Source organism: Oncorhynchus masou, chromosome 23 (assembly GCF_036934945.1).
Source record: "Oncorhynchus masou masou isolate Uvic2021 chromosome 23, UVic_Omas_1.1, whole genome shotgun sequence".
NCBI classification, from domain to species: domain Eukaryota; kingdom Metazoa; phylum Chordata; class Actinopteri; order Salmoniformes; family Salmonidae; genus Oncorhynchus; species Oncorhynchus masou.
This window is the reverse complement of record NC_088234.1, coordinates 42,870,734-42,894,603: the sequence shown is the minus strand read 5'-3', so window position 1 is coordinate 42,894,603 and position 23,870 is coordinate 42,870,734. Positions and strand designations below refer to the sequence as shown.

The following is a 23,870-nucleotide window of genomic DNA, read 5'->3' as shown; positions in this document are numbered from 1 at the left end:
ATCATCCCGATCTCTCTTTAAATAAGGCGTACACAATACCTACACAAGCGTTACATTGACCCCTTTTTTTCCTGTATATATTTGAAATTGCATTGTCCCACAAAATAAATGTATATTATGACGAATATGGCCTATGACGATGTCTGAAAGTCTGTGGCTGAATATTCCCTGCTGTCTGTTGAATCACCCCTCTGTGTATGTAAGGTGAGTGAATGGCCCGTGAGGAAGACATGGAGGAGAGCTCTGGGGACTGGTGAGGTAGCTAGCAGTTCTGGTGTTTCCATCTCTGCTCTGTGCTGTGCTGTGTGCTGTTCTGTGTGCTCTGAGCCATGGGGGGAATCACATCTCGTTTCTGATAGCAGCTCTCCCCTGCCCTGCCCCTACACTCCCCGTATCCTGCACACGCTTAGAGGATATTGCACTGGGATGAGAAAACACGAGTCACTGCTCGAAATGGAAATTGGGGTGGGGTGGTGGGGGTGTGTGTGTGTGTGTGTGTTGGAGGAAAACAAAATAGTGGGTGCTTTTATCAATGTCAATCAAACACGATATAGCATGCACATGATTTGTACAGCGACAAAACATGAGCATGTAGGGGGGATTGATACAGCAGTTCAAGATACCGGGGTACCTAACGAAAGGTCTTTGATGTTGGAGATGGCATTTGACCAGCCCACTAAGGGTTTTGGAGCCACATCATGCATCTTAGCGGTGAATTTCTTTAGAATAAGAATGTCTAAAAAAGTACATTTTCCAGGAAGATTTTAAATAAGTATTTGGATCCAACCACTTTTTTAGAATTGGCTTTTTTTTGGCATACATTAACCAGTTCATCAAATCCAGTAGAATGTCACAAGTATTTCCTAGTAGAAACAGACCAGGTGACAAATACTTTTCCATCTATCAAGGTGCGATGAAGGTAGTCAACGTAGTTCAAGAGGTCAGAGGTCCCAGGCATTAGGTCCCGACCCATTTGTCACTCTTTCTAAGTCTTTCATGTGTTTGTTTGGGGAGATTGTTCTATTCACACACTTCTTATCCACGTACCCGACCAGATACATTCTGAAGTTATTCTATGGAATCCTGAGTGTGTGTTTTTTTTTTCTTTAATGCGGAACAATCCAAGCACTTACTGGGTAATTCCACACAGTCGTATGACATGAAGCCAAGAGTGGAATTAGGATGGTTGGAATAGTGAATTGTTCTTTCAGCCTAACACATCCATTATGAGATTACCGTGCATGCCTCCGTGGGATTTTACTCCCTATACAACAGCCTCCTATAATACCTTATTTATTTGCTTGGCAAGAGCCATTTTCGATTGGACACAGTGGAGTGCTCTAACAATCTCTTCTTGTAATGTTATTTTCAGCCTATTATCTCCGTATGGGTTCACTTAATGTCATGGAATGCAGCAAGGCTATACTGTGGCCATCAGCACTTCATCACGTATCAGCTGTGTTTGTTCAGCACCTGATGCTATAGGTCAAGGTATTACTGAGAATGGCGGTCGATAAGATGACAATTGACAAAGCTACCCCTCCAACTCATACCAAACAAGAGATTTGTCTCTCGTTTCATTAGGTTGAACTATTAGGTTGAACTATTAGGTTGAACTATTAGGTTGCTCGGGAATTCCATCCGCGCCGTCCTTTTTTTATTTTCTTCTATCGTAGTTCTCCAAAGTGATGTAACGAGTAGCAGATGTCAGGGTGAGCACATTTTAAAGTGTTTCTCCTCCTTTCGCCGGTCTGACATGGCGTTCGGGTCGAGTGTCATTCTCAAGCGAGGGGGAACGGACGGAGGGAGGAGGGAGGAGAGGCTTCCTGCCAGGATCAGGTGCTTCCTCGGATATGGGGGGGGGTCAGGGCAACGGCTGTTCAGCTCATCTAACACTGTGAAATAAGGATCACATGCAGAGACGCACACAAACAGGGAGGAATAAAGGAGCACGGGGCCTCTACTTCTGTTTCCTCAAGGCTTCATCAGTGAAAACCAGGCAGGGCCTCTTTGTGGAATTCATTGAAATGAAATACATAGCAGCGATTGGATGATCCATACACAACCTGGGTCTCTGGTGTAATGTCTGGTGTTATTATTTATTATATTAAGCTACGGCAGTGACATGGTCCTCTTATGGTCACTACAGGCCTTATGCATATAGACCAATATACCCATCTGACCCTGTGGCCAGCCAGTAGAACTTGTAGAACAACTCCGTATTCTGAAAAAAACAGAGTGTTATCTGAGCAACATCCAACTACAATAAGAAGTGTGGAAAGTGTGCATGAAAGGGCCTAATCATATTGAGGAAATGGAATTGTTGGACTTGTTTTGATTAATTAGGAGATTATCATTTAATGGCTTCCCATCCTGAATGATGTGGCTCACTCACAGACCGATTTAGCAGTTGCGGGCGGATTGGCGGGACTAGCCTGGTCGCAGATCTGTTTGTGCTGTCTTGCCAACTCCTATGGTCATAGTTGTGTTTGGCAAGACAGCACAAACAGATCAGGTACCAGGCTTTGGTGGAGCTGTTCTGTAGTGATTTGAATGGTTTCCTCTGTGGACTACTGCCAGACGTTTGGCCATGTGTCCACTCACTGCAGGACCAGCCATAGCAGCTGCTCGGCACGCCCCTCCTGCCAGTGAACACAGGTCAATCTGGTTAGGGGCCTGGGGCTGGGAATTGTTTTAAGATGGTCTTAACAAGGATCATTTAGCTATTTGATTTTGAATTTTAGGACCCCTGTCGGTAGCTATAATTTTGTGTATTTAAAAAAAAATATATATATATATGATAAAACATTGAATTTGGCCTGCTATTAGTCCATAGAAACGCATTTGATAACAGATTCATACATGGAAAAACAGATTGAAGTGCATGTGTCCTATGTCTGAGAGATAAAATAATGATAATAATTTACCATGGAATGACCCTTTGATGTGGAAATGCCCTATTCACTTCCATTACATGTTCATCCCGGTACCTTCAGAGACGAGTCCGTGACACTTGGGGGTCGTAGAGAAAAATGGAGAACAACAACATGTTCGGGAGAATCTCATCTTTCCATAGAGGTCATATAAAGTGCATTCAAAAAGTATTCAGACCCCTTGACTTCCACATTTTGTTATATTACAGCCTTATTATGAAATGTATTAAATAAATAAAAATTCCTCATCAATCTACACACAAAACGCCCCCCAAAAACAGGCTTTTGGACACTTTTGCAAATTTTGTAAAGATAGAAAAAAAAAGTATTCAGACACTTTACTATGAGACTCTAAATTGACCTCAGATGCATCCTGTTTCCATTGATCATCCTTGAGATGTTTCTACAACTTGATTGGAGTCCACCTGTGGTAAATTCAATTAATTGGACATGATTTGGACAGGCACACACCTGTCAATATGAAGTCCCACAGTTGACAGTGCATGTCAGAGCAGAAACCAAGCCATGAGGTCGAAGGAATTGTCCATAGAGCTCCGAGACTGATTGTGTCGAGTTACATGTCTAGGGAAAGATACCAAACAATTGCTGCAATGTTGAAGGTCCAAAAGAACACAGTGGCCTCCATCATTATTAAATGGAAGAAATTTGGAACCACCAAGACTCTCCCTAGAGCTGGCCGCCCGGTCAAACTGAGCAATCAGGGATGAAGGGCCTTGGTCAGGGAGGTGACCAAGAACCCGATGGTCACTCTGACAGAGCTCTAGAGTTCCTCTGTGGAGATGGGAGAACTTCCAGAAGGACTACCATCTCTGCAGCACCCACCAATCAGGCCTTTATGGTAGAGTGGCCAGACGGAAGCCACTCCTCAGTAGAAGGCACATGACAGCCCTCTTGGAGTTTGCCAAAAGGCACCTAAAGCCTCAGACCATGAGATACAAGATTCTCTGGTCTGATGAAACCAAGATTGAACTCTTTGGCCTGGCACCATCCCTACGGTGAAGCATCATGCTGTGGGGATGTTTTTCAGTGGCAGGGACTAGGAAACTAGTCAGGATCGAGGGAAAGATGAATGGAGCAAAGTACAGAGAGATCCTCGATGAAAACCTGCTCCAGAGTGCTCATGACCTCAGACCGGTGCGAAGGTTCACCTTCCAACAGGACAACGACCCTAAGCACACAGCCAAGACAATGCAGGAGTGGCTTTGGGACAAGTCCCTGAATGTCCTTGAGTGGCCGAGCTAGAAGCCGGACTTGAACCCAATCGATCAAACACCTCTAGAGACCTGAAAATAGATGTGCAGTGACGCTCCCCTCCAACCTGACAGAGCTTGACAGGATCTGCAGAGAAGAATGGGAGAAACTCCCCAAATACTGGTCTGCCAAGCTTGTAGCATCCTTCCCAAGAAGACTCAAGGCTGTAATCACTGCCAAAGTACTGAGTAAAGGGTCTGAATACTTATGTAAATGTGATATGAGTTTTATTTATTTATAAATTAGCAAACATTTCTAAAAACCTGTTTTTGCTTTGTCATTATGGGGTATTATGTGTAGATTGATGAGGAAAAATAATAATTTAATACATTTTTGATTAAGGCTGTAACGTAACAAAATGTGGAAAAAGTCAAGGCGTCTGAATACTTTAGCGTGTAGCCCAAACCGTTCAGACGCTACAGACAGAAGTTGGTACTAGGGGTGTGAACGTTTAAATGTTTAAATGACATTTGGATCGTTATTGTTCATAAAAAATCTCTGGCAAACATTTTTTAACACTTTTTTTCATTTACAAAATGTAAATCACAGTGCGGCACAAAACATACAAATACCTTTTGCAACAATGCTGTAAAGTTAGTAGTAGAAAATATGCATCTTTCAAATGATTTGCCACAGGTATACTTTATAGTGCTCCGCACATCATCGTCGTTAGCGGTTGGAAAAATGGCAGAGTGTGAGACAGGGATGCGACAGCAGCAAAGTCCTGTTTGGCAATACTTGAGAAGGTGGTGAAATGAATGCAATCTTTGCCAGGTGGAATTGAGCTACAGGGGCAGTACAGGTGCAATGCTTAACCATCTGAAAGGAAGTCACCCCCAACCCGTTGCTGGCAGCAGTGCGATAAGGGACAGAGTGAAAAAAAATCACAGCACTGATTACAGTTGATATGCATCCATTGTCAATGGTAGAGGATGTCGGCTTCACTGCCCTGATGGCATATCTAGAAGCACACTACAAGATGCCAAAAACTGTGACGGCCTGGATGGAGAAAATGTACAATGATTGCTCTGCAAGTACAGAGTGCGAGCTCTCGAACACCATACGTGGCATTAACAACAGATTTTTGGACATCTATGAATATGCTGTCATACATCACTGCAACGGGCAATCACATTGATAAGAAGTGGGACAAGAAGTCCCATGTACTGACAATTGGGAACATAGAGGAGAGGGACACAGCAGAGAACATAAAATGGCATTAACTACCACTGTTGGGGACAGTAGTAAGGTGAGCGCCTTCTGGTAAGTAGCCAGGACTGCGGTAGATCGAACTGCATTGCCCCTTAGCTGTCATACGCAGGATCATATCTGAATTGTGACTTCTCATTTTATGAACATTTTCTTATCGTTTAAATGTTTAAACGATGAAAAAAAAGTCAGTTTAAACGTTAAGAATATTTACACATTTGTCACAATTACACATTCAGTATCGACTTCTGATTAGTCCCGTGACACTTGTGGGGGTCGTAGAGCCAAACCGTTCGGAATCGTCTCCTGGTCTGACACACACAGCTGTAGCTCTGCCACCTTCCACCACAGTGGATTGAGATGCAGCCCTTGCAACAAAAAAAAACATCTCTAGCTTCAACAGACAAATTTCTACGGGGATTTTTGTACTATGCTAATTAGATTTCATCATGGGTGAGGACATCAACTCTAGGGGGTTGTGTTAACTGCAGCCCAGGGATCCTCGCACCATCACACACACTTACTCACACATGCGCGCACACATACTAGCGTACAAACACACACACGGATAGGGCATTGCCCTGGCTTTTCCTCGTACCATTACACACATACAATGGCTCAACACCCTTACTTCATCAGCACGCACATACTGTACACACCGGGAAAACACACACACACACACACAATCTCACCCTGGCAGCGCCTGATAGGCACAGGCCATCTGCCACTCGGATCCTTTGGCACTTAGTGTTGATTCAACAGTATGAGCATAATAGCAGGTCAACAGTCCATCTATTTTTTTTGCTGTGGTACCATTTAGCCAGCTGCAGTCAGCTACAGGGTATGTGGTAGCTCCAGTTCTGCACCTCTTCATGTGCAACTACCAAATACATGGCTCTGTAAATGATCAACAAATGAAATGACACTATAAAAACATGTAGATTGAGGGCCTCCAGAGTGGTGCAGCGGTCTAAGGCACTACATTGCAGTGGTAGCGGAGTTACTACAGATCCGGGTTTGATACCGGGAGACCCATGAGGCGGCGCACAATTGGCCCAGCGTCATCCGGGCTAGGGGAGGTTTTGGCCGGCAGACATGTCCTTGACTCTGGTGGCGGGCCGAGAGCATGCACACTGACACAGTCACCAGGTGTACGGTGTTTCCTAAGACACGTTGGTGCGGCGGGTTTCCGAATAAGCGAGCAGTGGGTTGTGTTTTGGAGGACGCATGGCTCTCGACCTTCGCCACTCCCGAATACGTACGGGAGTTGCAGCGATAGGACAAGATTGTAACTACCAATTGGATATCACGAATTTGGAGGGTAAAAAAGTACAATATGTTGTTGTTTTTTATAAACACATGTAGATTGCAATATCCACAGATGAATGGTGTTAGTCCAGGAGATGAGGATGTTAATGGTGTACTTTAGTACAGCAGCACATACAGTGGCTTGCGAAAGTATTCACCCCCCTTGGCATTTTTCCAAATGTGTTACCTTACAAACTGAAATTAAAATTGATTTTGGGGGATTTGTATCATTTTATTTACACAACATGCCTACCACTTTGAAGATGCAAAATATATTTAATTGTGAAACGAACAAGAAATAAAACAAAGAACAGAACACTTATTTTACAAGGCAAGTCAGTTAAGAACAAATTCTTATTTTCAATGATGGCCTAGGAACAGTGGGTTAACTGCCTGTTCAGGGGCAGAATGACAGATTTGTACCTTGTCAGCTCAGGGGCTTGAACTTGCTACCTTCCAGTTACTAGGCCAACTCTCTAACCACTAGGCTACCCTGCCGCCCTAATATAGAATAACTATTCACCCCCCAACGTCAATACTTTGTAGAACCACCTTTTGCAGCAATTACAGCTGCAAGTTTCATGGGGTATGTCTCTATAAGCTTGGCACATCTAGCCACTGGGATTTTTGCCCATTCTTCAAGGCAAACCTGCTCCAGGTCCTTCAAGTTGGATGGGTTCTGCTGATGTACAGCAATTTTAAGTCATACAACAGATTCTCAATTGGATTGAGGTCTGGGCTTTGACTAGGCCATTCTAATTACATTTAAATGTTTCCCCTTAAACCACTCAAGTGTTGCTTTAGCAGTATGCTTAGGGCCAAGGTGAACCTCTGTCCCAGTCTGAAATCTCTGGAAGACTGAAACAGGTTTCCCTCAAGAATTTCCCTGTATTTAGCGCCATCCATCATTCCTTCAATTCTGACCAGTTTCCCAGTCCCTGCTGATGAAACACATCCCCACACTATGATGCTGCCACCACCATGGTATTCTCAGGGTGATGAGAGGTGTTGGGATTGCGCAGACAGCGTTTTCCTTGATGGCCAAACTGCTCAATTTTAGTCTCATCTGACCAGAGTACCTTCTTCCATATGTTTGCAGTCTCCCACATGCCTTTTGGTGAACACCAAAAGTTTGCTTAATTTTTTCTTTAAGCAATGGCTTTTTTCTGGCCACTTTTCCGTAAAGCTCAGCTCTGTGGTGCGTACGGCTTAAAGTGGTCCTGTAGACAGATACTCCAATCTCCGCTGTGGAGCTTTGCAGCTCCTTCAGGGTTATATTTGGTCTCTTTGTTGCCTCTCTGATTAATGCCCTCCTTGCCTTGTCTGTGAGTTTTGGTGGGCGGCTCTCTCTTGGCAGGTTTGTTTTGGTGCCATATTCTTTCTATTTTTTAATAATGGTTTTAATGGTGCTCTGTGGGATGTTCAAAGTTTCTGATACTCTTTTATAACCCAAAACTGATCTGTACTTCTCCACAACTTTGTCCCTAACCTGTTTGGAGAACTCCTTGGTCTTCATGGTGCCGCTTGCTTGGTGGTGCCCATTGCTAAGTGGTGTTGCAGACTCTGGGGCCTTTCAGAACAGGTGTATATGTCCTGAGATCATGTGACAAATCATGTGACACTTAGATTGCACACAGGTGGACTTTATTTAACTAATTATGTGACTTCTGAAGGTAATTGGTTTCACCAGATCTTATTTAGGGTCTTCATAGCACGCACCACTTTTCAGTTTTTTACATTTCACCAATTTGGACTATTTTGTGTATGTCCGTTACATGAAATCCAAATAAAAATAAATTAAAATTACAGGTTGTAATGCAACAAAGTAGGAAAAATGCCAATGGGGATGAATACTTTTGCAAGGCACTGTATGTCTTGTATTTGCTATTTATATGCATTATGTAATTTTACCATGTGTGTATACATTAGACTATGTATACATAACATCAAGGTCAGGCCTCGCTAAATCAACCTTGATCGTTTCTCAGATCATACATTAAAATATACATTTATTGGCTCTGTTATTGGCTTAGTTTAACCATGGATTGGAGAGATGGATTGGAGCCGTGCCTTCGCATTCTCACTATCTCTCAGTAAGGGTTGAGTAGGTTATTTTCTAAATGTAGTCTGTTACAGTTACTAGTTACCTGTCCAAAATTGTAATCAGCAACACAACTTTTGGATTTTTATTTATTTATTTTATTTATTTCACCTTTATTTAACCAGGTAGGCTAGTTGAGAACAAGTTCTCATTTGCAACTGCGACCTGGTCAAGATAAAGCGTAGCAATTCGACACATACAACAACACAGAGTTACACATGGAATAAACAAAACATACAGTCAATAATACAGTAGAACAAAAGAAAACAAAAAGTCTATATACAGTGAGGGCAAATGAGGTGAGTTAAGGAAATAAATAGGCCATGGTGGCGAAGTAATTACAATATAGCAATTAAACACTGGAAAGGTAAATTGGCAGAAGATGAATGTGCAGGTAGAGATACTGGGGTGCAAAGGAGCAAAATAAATAAATACCAGTATGGGGATGAGGTAGGTAGATAGATGGGCTGTTTACAGATAGGCTAAGTACAGGTGCAGTGATCTGTAAACTGCTCTGACAGCTGGTGCTTAAAGCTAGTGAGGGAGATGTGAGTCTCCAGCTTCAGAGATTTTTGCAATTCGTTCCAGTCATGGGCAGCAGAGAACTGGAAGGAGAGATGACCAAAGGAGGAATTGGCTTTGGGGATGACCAGTGAGATATACCTGCTGGAGCGCGTGCTGCTATGGCGACCAGTGAGCTGAGATAAGGCGGGGCTTTACCTAGCAGAGACTTGTAGATAACCTGTAGCCAGTGGGTTTGGCGACGAGTATGAAGCGAGGGCCAACCAACGAGAGCATACAGGTCGCAATGGTGGGTAGGGTATGGGGCTTTGGTGACAAAACGGATGGCACTGTGATAGACTGCATCCAGTTTGTTGAGTGTTGGAGGCTATTTTATAGATGACATCATCGAAGTCGAGGATCGGTATGATGGTCAGTTTTGTGAGGGTATGTTTGGCAGCATGAGTGAAGGATGCTTTGTTGCGATATAGGAAGCCAATTTTGGATTGGAGATGCTTAATGTGAGTCTGGAAGGAGAGTTTACAGTCTAACCAGACACTCAGGTATTTGTAGTTGTCCACGTATTCTAAGTCAGAGCCGTCCAGAGTAGTGATGCTGGACGGGCGAGCAGGTGCGGGCAGTGATCGATTGAAAAGCATGCATTTAGTTTTACTTGCGTTTAAGAGCAGTTGGAGGCCACGGAAGGAGAGTTGTATGGCATTGAAGCTCGTCTGGAGGTTAGTTAACACAGTGTCCAAGGAGGGGCCAGAAGTATACAGAATGGTGTCGTCTGCATAGAGGTGGATCAGAGAATGACCAGCAGCAAGAGCAACATCATTGATGTATACAGAAAAGAGAATCGGCCCGAGAATTGAACCCTGTGGCACCCCCATAGAGACTGTCAGAGGTCTAGACAACAGGCCCTCCGATTTGACACACTGAACTCTATCAGAGAGGTAGTTGGTAAACCAGGCGAGGCAATCATTTGAGAAATCAAGGCTGTCGAGTCTACCAATAAGAATGGTGTGATTGACAGTGTCGAAAGCCTTGGCCAGGTTGATGAATACGGCTGCACAGTAATGTCTCTTATCGATGGCGGTTATGATGTCGTTTAGAACCTTGAGCGTGGCTGAGGTGCACCCATGACCAGCTCTGAAACTCTGGATTTGGGTAAAAGAGAAACGGTGGGGGCTTTGGCGGGTTGCTGTGGAGGGTGCCGAGCAGTTGACCGGGGTAGGAGTAGCCATGTGGAAAGCATGGCCAGCCGTAGAGAAATGCTTATTGAAATTCTCAATTATAGTGGATTTATCGGTGGTGACAGTGTTTCCTAGCCTCAGAGCAGTGGGCAGCTGGGAGGAGGTTCTCTTATTCTCCATGGACTTTAGTGTCCCAGAACTTTTTGGAGTTTGTACTACAGGATGCAAATTTAGTTTGAAAAAGCTTGCCTTAGCTTTTCTAACTGCCTGTGTATATTTGTTCCTAACTTCCCTGAAAGGTTGCATATGACGGGGGCTATTCAATGCTAATGCAGAACGCCACAGGATGTTTTTGTGCTGGTCAAGCGCAGACAGGTCTGGTGTGAACCAAGGACTATATCTATCCCTAGTTATACATTTTTTGAGAGGGGCATGCTTATTTAAGATGGTGAGGAAGGCACTTTTAAAGAATAGCCAGGCATCATCTACTGACAGGATGAGGTCAATGTCATTCCTGGATACCCCGGCCAGGTCGATTAGAAAGGCCTGCTCGCAGAAGTGTTTCAGGGAGCGTTTACAGTGATGAGGGGTGGTCGTTTGGTCGCAGACCCATTACGGATGCAGGCAATGAGTCAGTGATCGCTGAGATCTTGATTGAAAACAGCAGAGGTGTATTTGGAGGGCGAATTAGTTAGGATGACATCTATCAGGGCGCCCGTGTTTACAGATTTGGGGTTGTACCTGGTACGTTCATTGATAATTTTTGTGAGATTGAGGGCATCAAGTTTAGTTTGTAGGATGGCCGGGGTGTTAAACATCTCCCAGTTTAGGTCACCTAGTAGCACGAGCTCAGAAGATAGATGGGGGGCAATCAGTTCACATATAGTATCGAGGGCACAGCTGGGGGCAGAGGGAGGTCTATAGCAAGCGACAACAGTGAGAGACTTGTTTCTGGAAAGGTGAATTTTTAGAAGTAGAAGCTCAAATTGTTTGGGTACAGACTTAGCCTGCAGAGCTCTGTATTACTTTCTATCTTTGCAGTAGATTGTAACACCGCCTCCTTTGGCAGTTCTATCTTGGCGGAAAACGTTATAGTTAGTTTTTGGTGGTTTTCCTAAGCCAGGATTCAGACACGGCTAAGACATCTGTAATGTAGCCGGAGATGTAGGCGTTTGAACTGAATGTATCAGCAGCCGTAAATGGGAGAGGTTTACGATTCATGTACTGAATGGCCTTTCTCACTGTACTGCTATCACTCTCCATTGGTGTTACGAATCCCTTTTGGCCCGACAGTCTAGGGGGGATGGTAATGAGACTCGTAACATAACTCATGCAAATTATTATTGTGACAAAGTAAAAGTGTGAACGAAATAACCACGACAACAGAAATCTACCGTCAAACTCTAGGTTTATTTATAAACACACGGTAATGGGGGGAGCAGGAAAAGGGGCTGAGCTGGACCCAAGGAAAGAAACAATAAGTATACAAAAACACCCCTAAGCTAGACTAGCCTACTTTAACAACAGCTAACTAACTAACCAAAAATACAGTGGGTGGTCCGCCCAGTTCTAACTAGTGTATTTAACAAAGTTCACCTACGGGTAGTGTATGCCCATGGGCGACTTGTCTTGGTTTCCCCCTTTTCCACCAGCAATCAAACACAAACACCATAACCAAAAACAATACTCACAGGTGATGACAAAGTGCTATGAGGTGCTTAAACAAAAGAGAGGTTGCGACACAAAGCGAGAGTGAAACACAGATGCCTACAGACATGGCATTTACAGAGAGGCTGAGCTGAGCTGAGCTGAGCTGGGCTCCAGAACAAACAAATGATGTTTTTTTTAAAACATGGGAAAGGAACTGTGATAGGTCAGGAAATAGGAGGAGGTGTGTCTTCTGATTGATGATTGGATTGGTGACTGATTGGGGAGTGATGATTTTCACCTGTGAGGGGAGAAGGAGAGAAAAGAAACACACACACAGGATACACACACACACAGGATAACTGTATCCGTAACAATTGATCTGAATGGAACTGAAGGTAGAGCGTTGCTTAGCTGGCTCCTTGGAGCATGTCCAAGGAAGTGTCTTTATGTGTCCAATCGAACATGTTCCCTGTGTTCAGTGGAATTCTCAAGGTACCACAGCGAGCCAGTACACTGCAATGATCTCAGATCAGTATGTAGAAGTGCGTCCGTGCATGCAGCGCCAAGCAGTGGCAGCATTTTCTAAGCTTTTCCTAAAACTTTTGAACCCTTGACCTGCGTTTCTATATAGCCAACATCCACAAAAATCATAATTATTATGGTAGTGACTGATTTGAATGACTGTACATCCTCTATATTCCCCACTGCCTTTAGTTAATTCTCCTGATTGATAATGTGTGTTTTTGTGTAAGTGTATTTGTGCATATTGTATGTTTATATTTGTGCATTCACATTTGCAATACCGTATTACTGACATGATTTCAGTCATGGAGAATCATTCATTTTGATCCCCCTCCTCCCCTCCCATTCCAATACCGAACCAGTCTCTCCTTCTCTCTGGATGAATGAGTTCTACCCTTCCCGTCCTCTACTCCTCTCCCTGACCCTCTCCCTGGTGTCTTCCTCTCCTCTCCAGATGAGCCTCTGGAGCTGCCCCTGTTTCAGCTGATCCCGTCCCAGAGACAGGTGGTGTTCCGTGGGGACCGGCTGCCTCTGCAGTGCACTGTGTCCTACCTGGACCCCTCGGTCACGCTGCTCTGGCACCACAATGGCGATGTCGTCCACAGCAACGAGGACAGGGGCGTCTACGTAGAGGATACCCTGGTCCATGACTGCTGCCTGCTCACCGGGTAGGGGGAATCGGGGACGTGAGTGGAGAGCTGCTGACTCTTAATTACAGTGATAATGGGAGCAGCAATGCTGGTTTTCTCACATTTCGGGGCCTGTTGTCGCGTTTCCTCTTCCTGTCTTTGTTTTCTCTCCATGCTGTTGTTACTGTTAGCTTGGCGGAAGACCTGGTTTCAAATACTATTTAATATCATTTAAAATACTTTATCTGTGCTCAATTAAGCTTGCCTGGCTTATTGGACAAATCAAATCTTCCCAAACATGTAAAACCCACCCATCTGGTCCTCTAAGCAAGCTAAAGCAAATACTCAAAATATTGGAAAGATTTAAAATAGTATTTGAACCCAGGTCTGCTTGGCGGTAAGCAGGCTCATATGGAGGAGCACATTGCCATTGATTAGTTTAACTGCTGCTACGCTCTGAGCCGGGGGCTCTAACATAAATTTGGATGGTGCTGACAGAAATATGTTTCCCTGTGTCGACAGGGCCGGAATGCTTGCTGTCACGGTTTACATAGCACAAGGAATTCCATCTCTTTCCCAGTTCTGGAAAAGATACCAACCCAGAATATTGTAGCTCCCACTGCAACAAACATTGCCACTTATGATGTTGAAGTTTACTATTATGTTCTATAGCTTTGTGGCTGAGTTGATTATCTCAAATATTTTTTTTTTTTTACCTTTATTTAACCAGGCAAGTCAGTTAAGAACAAATTCTTATTTTCAATGACGGCCTGGGAACAGTGGGTTAACTGTCTGTTCAGGGGCAGAACGACAGATTTGTACCTTGTCAGCTCGGGGGTTTGAACTTGCAACCCTCCAGTTACTAGTCCAACGCTCTAACCACTAGGCTACCCTGCCGCCTCCTCAAAGTATGAGGATGAGTGAAAAGATATGTTGCACGACCATTTATCTATTGCGCTTGGCTAACAGTATTCAGTGTTACTCTTCGTAATTTGAATTTGTATTGATAGATTGTTCTGTAGCGGTCTGACAAAATGGAATGACTTAGCATTGCCTCTCCAATGAGGTCTGTAGTTCACACCTGGCTGCTCATTACGAACTGGCGAATGGCTGTGGAACACTCATAGCTAATGGCAACTAACAGCTGTAGTGTTAAGTTGTGAATTTTGTCCATCAAGCTGCTCTGGTGAATGTATCACTTGTATATGTGAAGGGATTGGAGAGTGATTACCACATGCCTGTGTTCTCTACAGCATACACAGCAGAGCAGAGTGGCCTTATATAGAGCCCAGTGTCCATTGTTAGGTGATGTTCTGTTCTAATGGGCCTGTCATGCCAAATAGTGTCCTCTTGACAAAAAGTGTCCCCCCAACTTGGTCACAATGGGACTCGATAATCAATGGATTTCACATGACTGGGCGAGGTCGTAGCCTATCAGAATGAGTTTTTTCCCCCCAAAAGGGTTTTATTACAAACATAAATACTGCTAAGGACTCCTTGAGAGTCTCACCTTTCTATAGAGGGAAAGGTGTAGCCCAAACTGTTCTGTTGACTTTAGCCCATACCCATGTGGGTATGGCAGAAGTTGGCAGATCGGCGGTACTAACCTCAGATGAGTCCTGTGAAGCTTCTGGGGGGTGTAGAGCAAAATGGAGAACACCATCATGTTTGTCAGAGTCTCATATTTCCATATATTGGTCATACTAGTTTGTAGGCCATTTTCGGGATGGCTCATAGTCTGGCAAACACCGCTGTAGCTGGGCCACCTTCTACCACAGATTTCTCTTGCTTAAACAGACTTTGATGGGGGCTTTTTTTATTATGCTAATTACAGTTATATTGGGGCACGGTCATCGACTCTAGGGATTTTTAAACACGTTTTGAACTACTTGTTAACATTTTAACAACATGAAAAGTCATGTCTTAAACGGTTCTACATTTTTCGGAAAATGGCGAAGAAAATGTGTAAACTGGACATGAACTTACCTTTCAGATTGCAACGTGAGCTGCTATGTAGCTAGTATCACTTAATTCATGTGCAAATCAGTTCAATTCATACACTGGCTCGTCTGGCTTGTTTTGAACTCACCTCCCCTTGTCATGTCTTACTAAAGTAGGCTTTCATTAGTCCTATTATGCTACTTTGTTCCTATCTCCCTTCCTCCACCGCGTGGCATATAGGCATAGCTCAGTAATTCAGCAGGACACTTGTGGTTGAATATAATGCTGGACACAACAGACAGTTGAATCATTTTGAACCTACCTGTCAATATTTAAGATTGAAATATGAAAATGTTTCTCTTTTTCTTGGAACAGTTGTGTAATGAAGTGGTTGATTTAATTTAATATACCCACATGGGTATGGGCTAAAGTCAACACATAAAAAAATAAAGAGCAATTTAGTTGAGATAACAGAAGTATGAATGACAAGTAAAGTGCATCATATAAGAGGAGGATCCTCAAAAAGATTTGGCAGAAGTAGTGTATGGCTGTTCTTTTTCATCTCTCAGTTCTGGTGTGTGGGACAGAGAGGAGGTGGGTTCTACGGGTGGTTCTGCACGTCACTTTACCTCCACAGGCAGCCAGTCTTGGAAGGGGGACTTCCAGGCACAGCTGCTCTCTTCGCTGTTGGAATGTTTGCAGTGCTAGTGTATGTAGCGCATCTGTGTATCTCACTGTGTCTAGGATGATATGGCAAGTGCAGTTTCTTAACAGATTCGATTAAGCAACACGACAATAACAGTAGCTGTAGACAGCTGTAGATAATGTCATGAAAAGTGGGATCTTGGAGAGTGGTTGGTCATGGATCTAGGTCTAGGGAAGGGATACGGTAGGCAGAATGGCAGAGCCCCTAGATCCTGGTGAACAAGAGCAGAGTGAAAAGGAAAGAGGAAGATAAAGATTTTGGAATGGTTAGATGTCAATATGTTATGTAGAACAAACATGCCTCTCCGACATGCACAGTGCCTTCGGAAAGTATTCCAACCCCTTGACTTTTCCCACATTTTGTTACATTTACAGCCTTGTTCTAAAATTGAATAAATATACTTTTTTTCTAAGCAATCTACACACAATACCCTATAATGACAAAGCAACAAACAAAAAATGGTTACATTTCAAACAGAAATACCTTATTTACATAAGTATTCAGACCCTTTGCTATGAGACTCGAAATAGAGATCAGGTGCATCCTGTTTCCATTGATCATCCTCGAGATGTTTCTACAACTTGATTTGAGTCCACTAGCGGTAAATTTAATTGATTGGACAAAATTTGGAAAGGCACACATCTGTCTATATAAGGTCCCACAGTTGACAGTGCATGTCAGAGCAAAAACAAAGCCATGAGGTCCAAGACATGACGTCCATAGAGCTCGGAGACAGGATTGTGTCGAGGCAGGGATCTGGGGAAGTGTACCAAAACATTTCTGTAGCATTGAAGGTCTCCAAGAACACAGTGGCCTCCATCATTCTTGAATGGAAGAAGTTTGGAACCACCAAGTTTGGAACCACCTAAAGCTTGCTGTCCAGCCAAGCTGAGCAATCGGGGGAGAAGGGCCTTGGTCAAGGAGGTGACCAAGAACCTGATAGTCACTCTGACAGAGCTCTAGAGTTCCTCTGTGGAGATGGGAGAACCTTCCAGAAGGACTACCATCTCTGAAGCACTCCACCAATCAGGCCTTTATGGTAGAGTGGTCAGACGGAAGCCACACCTCAGTAAAAGGCACATGACAGCCCGCTTGGAGTTTGCCAAAAGAACCTAAAGATTCTCAGACCATGGTCTGATGTAACCAAGATTTGCTTGAATACCAAGCGTCACATCTGGAGGAAACCTGGCACCATCCCTACGGTGAAGCATGGTGGTGGCAGCATCATGCTGTGGGGATGTTTTTCAGCGGCAGGGACTGGGAGACTTGTCAGGATTGATACACTCACATATGCTGGGCTACAGCAGCTCCATCTTGCCCTCTAATAGGCTAGGTAGAATTGTCACCATATTGCTTATACCTTTCAAACCACATCAGGTCTACACAGTGCATAGGATATAAGGGCTAGGGTTTGATTTGGGATTCAGGGATAGGTTCTTTGTCAATTTGTCTTTCTTCGATTCCTCACATCCTTTCTCTTCACGTCCTTTTAAAAAGATTGGTGTAGAATGTATGTGGATGCGAGGAAGAAAAATCACATAATTACTGACTGCTGTCACACAACTGTCATGCTGCCTGAGAAGGAAGAAAAATCCCTGTGCACGTGCACAGATGCTCACCATTATCTTTATGGGTGCTGACAAGTGCAGCCATTTTCTTTGCCCTCACTTTGCATTATCTCACACTGCTGCTTGTGTTCACATCATATCACTGAGTCTGCGTTTAAGCATGTGCATTATGTCGATAAACACATGAATTTACTCAATCATTTATCAGGAGGTGACTGCATATTACTCTTGATATTGCATGTTAAATTAAATTGAATCAGCATCAGCTCATTAGTAAATGTGTGGGACAAAAGAGAGAAGGGAAGCACTGCAGAGCAGAATGCAAAGTGCCATTAATATTAGGATGACATACTGTACATAGAAATACAATGACATTATATTGACACCACTTAAAATATGAACTATAAAGGCATCACTATAACATATTACTACATACAGTGTGCCTTCAGAAAGTATTCATACCACTTGACTTATTCCACATTTTGTTGTGTTACTGCCTAAATAAAAAAAGGACTTCATAGATTTTGTCTCCACCCATCTACACACAATACCCCATAATGACAAAGTGAAAACATGTTTTTACAAATTGATTGAAAATGAAATACACAAATACCTAATTTACACAAGTATTCACACCCCTGAGTGAATACTTTGTAGAAGAACCTTTGGCAGCGATTATAGCTGTGAATTTATTAGGGTAAGTCTATAAGAGCTTTGCACATCTGAATTGTACAGTATTTGCCCATTATTCGTTAGAAACAAGCTCTGTCATCGTAGTTAGTGATGTATTCTTTTGGATTTGCCCCAAACATAACGTTTTGTATTCAGCACATACATTTTATTTCTTTGCCACATTTTTGCAGTATTACTAAAGTGCCTTGTTGCAAGCAGGAGGCATGTTTTGGAATATTTGTATTCTGTACAGGCTTCCTTCTTTTTACCATCCTCAGTTTTCTCATATTTTAAAATCACCATTGGCTTCCTGGTGAAATCCTTGAGCAGTTTCATTCCTCTCCGGCAACTGAGTTAGGAAGTACGCCTGTGTCTTTGTAGTGACTGAGTGTATTGATACACCACCCAAAGCCTAATTAATAATGTCACTGTGCTCAAGGGATATTCAGCATCTGCTTTTTTTATATTTACACATCGACCAATCAGTGCCCTTCTTTCCAAGACATTGAAAACCTTCCTGGTCTTTGTGGTTGAATCTGTGCTTAAAATTCACTACTCGAATGAGGAACCTTACAGATAATTATATATAGTTGAAGTTGGAAGTTTACATACACCTTAGCCAAATACATTCAAACTCAGTTTTTAACCATTCCTGACATTTAATGTCATGTAATCCTAGTAAAAATTCCCTGTCTTAAAGAATGTGAAATGTCAGAATATTAGTAGAGAAAATGATTTATTTAATCTTCTATTTATTTCATCACATTCCCAGTGGGTCAGAAGTTTACATACTGTAAGGGGTGCATAACTGATGGCACGGAAGTCAGACGCAGGAGAGCAGAACTAGGTAATAGCCAGAGTAGTTTAATTGCAAAACCAACGGCATAAAGAAATACCCAACATGGGCACAAAACCTGACGCGCACCAGTAAACATGTGCACAAGCACTTACAACAAACAATTCCACACAAAGACATGGGGGGGAACATAGGGTTAAATACACAACAATGAATGAGGGAAATGAAAACTAGGTATGTAGGAAAACAAGACAAAACAAATGGAAAATGAAAAGTGGATCAACGATGGTTAGAAGACCGGCGACGCCAACTGCCGAACGTCGCCCGAACAAGGAGAGGAAACAACTTCGGTGGAAGTCATGACACATACACTCAATTAGTATTTGGTAGCATTGCCTTTATAGTGTTTAACTTGGGTCAAACATTTCGGGTGGCCTTCCACATGTTTCCACAATAAATTGGGTGAATTTTGGAACCATTTCTCCAGACAGAGCCAGAAGTAACTGAGTCCGATTTGTAGGCCTCCTTGCTCGCACATGCTTTTTCAGTTCTGCCCACAGATTTTCTATTGTATTGAGGTCAGGGTTTTGTGACGGCCACTCCAATACCTTGACTTAGTTGTCCTTAAGCCATTTTGCCACAACTTTGGAAGTATGCTTGGGGTCATTGTCCATTTGGAAGACCCATTTGCGACCAAGCGTTAACTTCCAGACTGATGTCTTCAGATGTTGCTTCAATATATTCACAAAATTTTCCATTCTCATGATGCCATCTATTCTGTGAAGTGCACCAGTCCCTCCTGCAGCAAAGCACCCCCACAACATGATGCTGCCACCCGCGTGCTTCACGATTGGGATGGTGTTCTTTGGCTTGCAAGCCTCCCCTTTTTCCTCCAAACATAACGATGGCCATTATGGCCAAACAGTTCAATTTTGTTTCATCTGACCAGAGGACATTTATCCAAAAAGTATGATCTTTATCCCCATGTGCAGTTGCAAACCGTAGTCTGGCTATTTTATGGCGGTCTTGAAGCAGTGGGTTCTTCCTTGCTGAGCAGCCTTTCAGGTTATGTCTATATAGGACTCGTTTACTGTGGATATAGATACTTTTGTACCTGTTTCCTCCAGCATCTTCACAAGGTCATTTGCTGTTGTTCTGGAACTTGGTCCTTCAGGTGTTTGGAAATTGCTCCCAATGATGAACCAGACTTGTGGAGTTCTACAAAAAAATAATTCTGAAGTCTTGGCTGATTTCTTTTGATTTTCCCATGATGTCAATCAAAGAGGCACTGAGTTTGAAGTAGGTCTTGAAATACATCCACAGGTCACCTCCAATTGACTGAAATGATGTGAATTAGCCTATCATAAGCTTCTAAAGCCTTGACATAATTTTCTGGAATTTTCCAAGCTGTTTAAAGGCACAGTCAACTTAGTGTATGTAAACTTCTGACCCACTGGAATTGTGATACAGTGAATTATAAGTGAAATAATCTGTCTGTAAACAATTGTTGGAATTAAAATGACTTGTCATGCACACAGTAGATGTCCTAACCAACTTGGCAAAACTATATTTTGTTAACAATAAATGTGTGTAATGGTTGAAAACTAGTTTTAATGACTCCAAACCTAAGTGTATGTAAACATAAACTGTATGTGGTGTCCAGAGATGGGGTAGTCATTAAAAAATGTTACCCACTATTTGTTAACACAGATTTATACTCCTGAAATGATTTAGGCGTGCCCTAACAGAGAGGTTAAATACTTATTGATACAATACATTTCAGGTTTGAATTTTTTATTATTTCCCAAAATTTTCTAAAAACAAGATTCCAATTTGACACAAATTTAGTACATTTTTCATTCTGTCACGCTCATGATCAAAGACAGACCAAGGCGCAGCGTGAGTAGAGTTCCACATCTTTAAGTCGGTGAAACTTCAAAACAATAAACCAACAACGAAACGTGAAAGTAGTAGTGCACATGCACAAACACAAAACAATATCCCACAAACACATGGGGGGGAAATGGCTACCTAAATATGATCCCCAATTAAAGGCAACTATTACCAGCTGCCTCTAATTGGGATCCATACAAAACACCAACATAGAAATATTGAGCTAGAACACCCCTAGTCACGCCCTGACCTACTACACCATATAGAACCAAGGGCTCTCTATGGTCAGGGCGTGGCATATTCAGGCTGGAAGATAAATATATATATTTTTTTTTAAAGTCAAGGGGCATGAATCCTTTCTGAAGGCACTGAATAAAAGGGCTTAAACTAAATCACCACTATGCGGCAGTAGTAACACATTAATGACTAGGCCATTACAAATGACAATGGACAGAACATGACAAATTCCTATAAGGACATCGGAAAAGATGGGACCTAATAAAATTTCCAAAGTAGCATGCGTCATCTTAGGCTTGACCAACTAATAATTACTAACCCTCTTAACAGGCCTGAAAAGGCACACTAACTTGCTATAATACCCCAAATATTATGCGTATGGATACACAAATATAATACCCAGAGTGTATTAGCCTCATTGAACACCACATCCGTACCCGGCCCAGGGAAACAGTACAAAAGAGGCCATAACAGATTCCGGAGTCCCGAAGGAAGGCCGTGAAACCAGAAGTGGAGGCTATGCTCAGGATGGGGGTCATTGAAGAGTCCCACAGTGCATGGTGCAGCCCCACCGTGTTTGTGCCCAAACCGGACGGTAGCCTCCCCTTCTGTAATGATTTCCAGGGTTTGAACAACATAAGCTTATTTGACGCCTACCCCATCCCGAGGGTGGACGAGTTCATCGACCGATTGGGAAAGGCCCAGTACATCAGCACCCTTGACCTGACCAAAGGATATTGGCAGGTACCGTTGGCAGCCGCTTCCCGGGAGAAGACGGTGTTCTCGACACCAGACGGATTGTATCAGTTCCAGGTGCTCCCGTTTGGTCTCCACGGAGCCCCACCCACATTCCAGCGACTGATGAACAGAGTGCATCGACCTCACCAGCAGTACGCAGCGGCCTATCTGGATGATATCATCATCCAGAGCCAAGGTTGGAAAAAGCACCTGACTCGCCTCCAGGTGGTGCTGGACGCGCTCAGACAAGCCAGGTTGACCGCGAACCCCAAGAAATGCAATCTAGGGTTCAAGGAGGTGGAGTACCTGGGGTATTTGATAGGACGGGGGAACGTCAAGCCCCAGGAGAGGAAGGTTCAGGCAGTACGTGACTGGCCCGTTCCACGCACGAAGACACGGGTCAAGTCCTTCCTGGGACTGGCAGGATACTATAGCCGGTTTATCCCCAACTTTGCAGCTATAGCTTCCCCCCTCACATATCTAACTAGGGCCCGCCTCTCGAAAACAGTGAAATGGACGGATGAAACAGAAGCGGCATTCAGCCGTCTGAAGGAAGCACTGTGCTCCCATCCGATTCTCGTATTGCCCGATTTCCAGGTGCCGATGGTGGTCCAGACGGATGCATGTGATACGGGACTAGGGGCTGTTCTACACGATGGGGAGGAGCACCCCATCATGTACATCAGCCGAAAGCTGATGCATAGAAAAAAAAAGCACAATTGTTGAGAAAGTGTCTAGCGATGAAGTGGGCGCTAGACACTCTCTCAAATATTACCTGTTAGGTACCCACTTTACCCTGGTCACGGACCATGTCCCCCTGGTCTGGATGGCCAGGGGAAAGTACACAAACAATCGGGGGCGTACAGCAGGTCAGCCACCAGGGGGAGACTCGTCGAGGCCTGGTGACGGACGGATTATAAATCACGGGGCGATGGCTCCATCTGCTGGACGTGCCAGGTCTTGACGGGCTCTCCGGCCAGGACTAATTGGGGCTGATTGGGAGCTGGTTAGTAATCAAGGATCTAATTGCTCACCAGCTGTGCAAGGCCCATAAAGCTGCCAGAAGGGCAGCACACACGGGAGATCAGGGGGAAGAAAGGACTCCCGTATAGTTGGGGATGGTTTCAGAGGTATGAGGAGGGAGTTCAGTTTTTGTGCCCGACAGGATACAGTAAGACCCGGAGCCCAGAAGATGTTATCCCGGAGAGGGACTCATGGGGAGACCTATCCTTTTCTTTTTTGATTTATTATTTAAATAAACATCCTTGAAACTGAGCTAATCATACTCTTGACGTCTTGACCAAACGCCCTGGTCTGCCACAACAGACATACATTGGTATTCGATAGGTAATGATATTGCTACAATAACTTCACTGCAACCGGGTTTCCTATAATCTACTAATACAGGTTATGCATTTCCCTGGTACAGGCCAGAGCATGTCCTATACTTCTAGATATCGTCTGAAACCAGCCTCTCTTATGGTGGACCCAGGTACAATCTGTTCACTCATGATGACCAGAAGATTAATTCATGGAGTTCACGTTTTAGCTCAGGCCGTTATCCCCACCTGCTTCAAGATGTCTATTATCCTCCCTGTGCCTGGGAAAGTAACTGAACTAAATCACTACTGACCCGAGTGCTTCGAGAGGCTAGTCAAAGACTTCATCACCTCCTCCCTCCCAGACACACTCAATCCTCTCCATTTCGCCTCCTGCCCCGACAGATCCACAGACGACGCAATTGCCATTGCACTGGGACTGAACTCCTCCCTATGCAACAGGGTCCCTGGACTTCCTGACTCTCCCGTAACATCTGAAAAACAAAGGAGCTGATTGTGGAATTCAGGAGGAAACAGGCTAGGCACACCTCCATCCTCAACGAGGCTGCCGTGGAGACGGTCAAAACCGTAAAGCTTCTCGGCATACAAACCACATGGACACCGTGGTGAAGAAGGCACTACGGTGACTCTTTAACCTCGGGAGGCTGAAGAAAGTTGG

General features: G+C 43.7%; 1 protein-coding gene across 1 annotated transcript in view; it reads left to right on the top strand.

Moving 5' to 3' along the window:
- The window catches only part of LOC135510870 (adhesion G protein-coupled receptor A3-like), a 270,757-nt gene that overhangs the window by 82,832 nt on the left and 164,055 nt on the right, over positions 1–23,870 (top strand). The window contains exon 7 of the mRNA XM_064932169.1: positions 13,147–13,360. Within this exon, the coding sequence (XP_064788241.1) occupies positions 13,147–13,360 (214 nt within the window). The remainder of the gene's footprint in view (positions 1–13,146; positions 13,361–23,870) is intronic.